The 4,726-nt window shown below is 55.8% G+C and overlaps 1 protein-coding gene across 8 annotated transcripts in view; it reads right to left on the bottom strand.

Moving 5' to 3' along the window:
- Positions 1-4,720, bottom strand: part of PDZD4 (PDZ domain containing 4) — a 30,833-nt gene extending 26,113 nt beyond the window's left edge. For 4 of the 8 annotated variants that reach the window (XM_017880769.1, XM_017880763.1, XM_017880764.1 and 1 more), the window contains exon 1: positions 4,323-4,720. Coding sequence is in view for 3 of the 8 variants with exons in the window: in XM_017880763.1 (XP_017736252.1) it covers positions 4,323-4,481 (159 nt within the window). In the remaining 5 variants the exon portion in view is untranslated. The remainder of the gene's footprint in view (positions 1-4,322) is intronic. The other 4 variants (XM_017880765.1, XM_017880770.1, XM_017880766.1 and 1 more) reach the window with 3 other exon arrangements.
- Positions 4,721-4,726: the final 6 nt, after the last annotated feature.

The raw sequence follows: 4,726 nt of genomic DNA, 5'->3' as shown, positions 1-4,726 counted from the left end.
TGAAGGCATCCAGATTGGAAAGGAAGAAGAAAAACGATTTCTATATGCCAATGACATGATCCTAATATGCAGATAATCCTGAGGACTCTGCTGAACAAATTATACTTAATAAACAATTTTAGTAAGGTTGCAAGATATAGGATCAATGTATAAAAATCAATTTTTTTTTGAGACAGAGTCCTGCCCCTGTCACCCAGGCTGGAGTGCAGTAGTGCGATCTCAGCTCACTGCAACCTCTGCCTCTGGGGTTCACACGATTCTCTTGGCTCAGTCTCCTAAGTAGCTGGGATTACAGGCACACACCACCATGCCCCGTTAAATTTTTTTGTATTTTTAGTAGAGACGGGGTTCCACTATGTTGGCCAGGCTGGTCTTGAACTCCTGACCTCAGGTGAGCCACCCGCCTTGGTCTCCCAAAGTGCTGGGATTACAGGTGTGAGCCAACACACTCGGCCAATCAATTGTATTTCTATACAGCAGCAATGAGAAGGCTGAAAGTGAAATTAAGAAAACAATTCCATTTACGATAGCATTATAAAGAAAATACTCATGAATAAACTTAACAAAAGTGCAAAACATCATTTAAAGAAATTAAAGACCTAAATAAATGGAAAACATACCCCATGCTCATGAACAATAATCCCCAATTCATCCACAAATTTGATGCAATCTGTATCAAAATGCCAGCTGGCTTCTTTCCAGAAATTAACAACCTGATCCTGAAATTAATATGGAAATTTGAGGGACTTAGAATAGACAAAACAGTCTTGAAAAAGACATACAAAGTTGGAGGACTCTCATTTCTTTATTTCAAAACTTGCTACAAAACTGCAGTAATGAAAGCAGTGTGGTGCTGGCTTAAGGACAGACATTTTTCTAAAGAAGATACACAAATGGCCAACAAGCACAAGAAAAGATGCTCAACATCATTTAGCTAACAGGAAGTGCAAATCAAAATCACAATGAGATACCACTTCACACCCAGCAGGACAGCCATAACAAAAACCCAGAAAATAACAACTGTTGGCAAGGATACAGAGAAATTGGAACCCTTGCATGTTGCTGGTAGGAATGTAAACTTGTTCCAGCCACTGTGGAAAGCAGTTCAATGGCTACAGGCAAATACTCCAAAGAATTAAAAGCAAGGATTCAAACAGATACAAGTAGACCAGTGTGCCGGGCGCGGTGGCTCAAGCCTGTAATCCCAGCACTTTGGGAGGCCGAGACGGGCGGATCACGAGGTCAGGAGATCGAGACCATCCTGGCTAACACGGTGAAACCCCGTCTCTACTAAAAAATACAAAAAAACTAGCCGGGCGAGGTGGCGGGCGCCTGTAGTCCCAGCTACTCGGGAGGCTGAGGCAGGAGAATGGCGTGAACCCGGGAGGCGGAGCTTGCAGTGAGCTGAGATCCGGCCACAGCACTCCAGCCTGGGCCACAGAGCAAGACTCCGTCTCAGAAAACAAACAAACAAACAAGTAGACCAGTGTTCACAGCAGCGCTATTCACAACAGCCCAAGGGAGGTGGAAGCACCCCAAATGCCCATCAACTGACGAATGGATAAATATTATGTTGTCTATCACAAAATGAAATATTATTTGGCAATAAAAAGAAATTGACTACTGATACATGGATGAACCTTGAAAACATTATGATTAATGAAAGTCAGACACAAAAGGTCAGTTTCTATGAAACGTTTAGAATAAACAAATCCATAGAGACAGGAAGTAGACTGGTGGGTGCCAGGGGCTAGGAAGTTTGTAGGAGAAATGGAGGTGTGACCGCTAATGAGTGCAGGGTTTCTTCTGGGGTGATGAAAATGTTCTGGAATTACTGGTGTGGGTTGCACAACCTTGTGAATATACTAAAAACCAGTGAGTTGTACACTTCGAAAGGGTAAGTTGTACGATAGGAGAATTATAGCTCAATACAGCTGTAATTTTGGAAGTGCTGTGAGTCATTGGCAGAAAATGGCTTGGAACACAACGCTAGACTAGAGACTTGGGGTTCCTACCCTGGGGTCCCAGGCCTCTGTGGATTGTATATGGAAGGCGCTGCAGATGCACTTGTGCTTTTTTCTGAAAATCAGACCCATGAAGTGTCTCACCCTGACAAGGTGCAGGGGCCCAAGGGGGTGCAGATGAGGTTACTCAGGGGAGACAGGGAGAAGTATTCCCTGAAGATGGGGGAGCACCCATGTTTAAGCTGGCCGGGAGGCAGGCACGGGGTCCCAGAAGCTGACCAGTCTTTTGGAGCAAAAGCGCCTTCTCCTCTGAAGAGGCTGGGATCTGGTGATGCGTCCACCTCCAGAAGCACAGTCCCCTGGGACAGCTCATGGCTTGCACTGCTTTCCGTATCCACTTTTTTCAGTCCTCGTTTTCTCTTAGCTGTAAAGGATAGTTCTCCTCCTAAAATCCGGGCTCTGATTGGGCCAAGGAGGAATGTAGAAAGTGAAAGTTTGCAGCCAAACTTCCACGGGAGTTTTCAAAGGGAGCCCAGCAGGAAAGCGCACAGAGGGTGCATGCGGTAGTGGCCCTCCTCCTGGTGGGTCTCCTTGGAGAGGGCAAATCCATTCCATGAAGGAGAGCTTAGGGCGCAGAGCAGGGAGGGCCTAGCCAGGTTCACCTCCCTGAAGGCAGGCCCAGCCCGACCTGCTGAGGCCTTCCCGGAGGGCTGTGGGGAGCCCCAAGGGTTACTGGTGTCTTCCCATGGCTCATTTCAGGCCTGGGATGCAGCTCGGGTCGCTCTCCCCTATCCACGCGTCCCCACGAGGTTGGCCTTAAATGAAGAGCGACACCAATCCTTCTCCAGGAAAGTCAAGACGGCCCCGGATGAATCGCTTGGAGAAATCGCTTGCCGTTTGATGGAATAACTCCCGAAAAGGAAGCAGTAGGATGGGATCCAGAGTCCCCGTCAACCAACCATCCCAGCCCCGGAATCCAACACGGATTCCACAGGACGCCCTCTCGGTCGCATTCCTATCCCGCTAGGGGGCTGGCAATGGCCACACAAGATTTCCAAACAGCGGGAACAAGAGACGAGGAGTGGCAGCCAGGAACTGAGAGGGAAGAAGGCGGAGGACAGCGAAAGGGAGAAGCCGAGGACCCCGCGCACCCCCGGAGAAGGGCCGGGGAGAGGGGACCCGGAGTTCCGCCAGGCTGAGGCAAGATTTGCGTCCCCGCCCTGCCCCTCCGCTCCCGCACAAGGTGGCCAGAAGAGCTGGCTCACAGCGTGAAGTCAGCCCCCGGATTCCTGGGAATTCTTCCCCGCGCCCCGCCCCGCCCCCCCTCACCCCCGGAGTCCTCGCCGATCCCTGCACGGGTTCCCCCACGTTCTCCCAACCCAACACCCTTCCTTGCAAAGCACTTGATTCCTTCCCAGTCCAGACCAATAAACCCGGGAGCTGAATCCAGGCCACTAAACGCATACCTGTCTGAGCCCTGTCTGCTCCTGGGTGCCTTGACCTTGACCTCCCGCCACTTAGCCCTAGGGGGTATCAGCCCACAGCATCCGGGACATTTCTCTAGACAGTTTGCAGGGTGCACACAGAAAGTACACAAATGCGGGGCCGGGGGAGCCTCCGCGCACACAGAGACGGGGCACAGGAACGCACTCACGTAGTCACGCCACGCACAGGCAAGAAGCCCCGTTTCGGGCCGCGGGGCTGGGCTCCAGGTCCGAGCTCGGGGCCCCGCGTCTCCTTCCCTCCCTGCGGGGCCTTCCTGGTCCACGCCCCCCAAAGCCCGGTCAGGCACTGCCACCCGCAGAGAGCCCAACCCGCTGATCCCGGCGGTGCCCACTCACCCGAGACGCCCAAGGCCCGGGAGCCCAACGTTCGGGTAGGGCCAGGCGGGAGTGGGTGTCGGGGTGGGCACCCAGTCCCCGGCCGGACTTGGACCGCGCTCGGGGACGCCCACGCACTCCTACGCTCCAGGCCCGCCGGGATCGAGATTCGGCGCCCCCCCCCGCACGGCGGGAGCCTGGCTCCCTCCCCCGCCCTCGGTCCTGCGGGGAGAGCGTGTGCGGGGAACTGCGCTCGTTGCTATGCAACCTCCTTCCCGCGCCCGCCGCATCGCGCCTCCCGGGACGGAAGCGCGCCCCACCCGGGCCAACCCCAACTTCCCACCCCACCCGTGGCTGGTTTCCACGGAGCGACAACACCCAATAGCCCCAGGATGGGAGGGTGCGGACGGCACACTACCTTTTCCTCCTCAAGCCCTCCCGCTCTCCCACGCCCGCCGCTCCGCCGCTCCGGGCCTCCCCACTGGCCCGCTCCTTCCCGCGGAGGGCCGCGCCCCCACCGCAGCGCTGGCAGCCCTACCTGCAGCATCACTTTGTACTGCTCCTCCGGTTTCTGGACCACGCACATATTACATCCCATGGTGCTGGCCGGCGAGAGGAGGCGGAGGGTGGGAACCGGAAGACGCCTTTCACTGGCCCGGGCGCGGGACCTCGGGTCCCGGGCCGGGGCCGGGGCCATACCCTGGCGCGGGGGGCGGGCCGCCTAGCGGGGAGGGGGGCACGCCCCGAGGTGGGGGCAGCGGCTCGCCCCTCAGGTTAACTCTTCGCTGGCCGAGGCCAGGCGCGGGCATGCTCCCTCGCACCCGGCCAGGAGAAAAAGGGCAGCGGGGGATGGGCGGGCGCGCCGGGCGTTGCCAGGCTACGGCCCCCCAGGGAGCGCGGGGTCGCGCCGGGCCGCCAGGGGCAGTCAGGGGCCGTCAGGGG

This window comes from Rhinopithecus bieti, unplaced genomic scaffold (assembly GCF_001698545.2).
Source record: "Rhinopithecus bieti isolate Rb0 unplaced genomic scaffold, ASM169854v2 scaffold_12667, whole genome shotgun sequence".
NCBI lineage: Eukaryota > Metazoa > Chordata > Mammalia > Primates > Cercopithecidae > Rhinopithecus > Rhinopithecus bieti.
The sequence above is the reverse complement of the archived record's forward strand: the minus strand, read 5'-3'. Positions and strand labels throughout refer to the sequence as shown.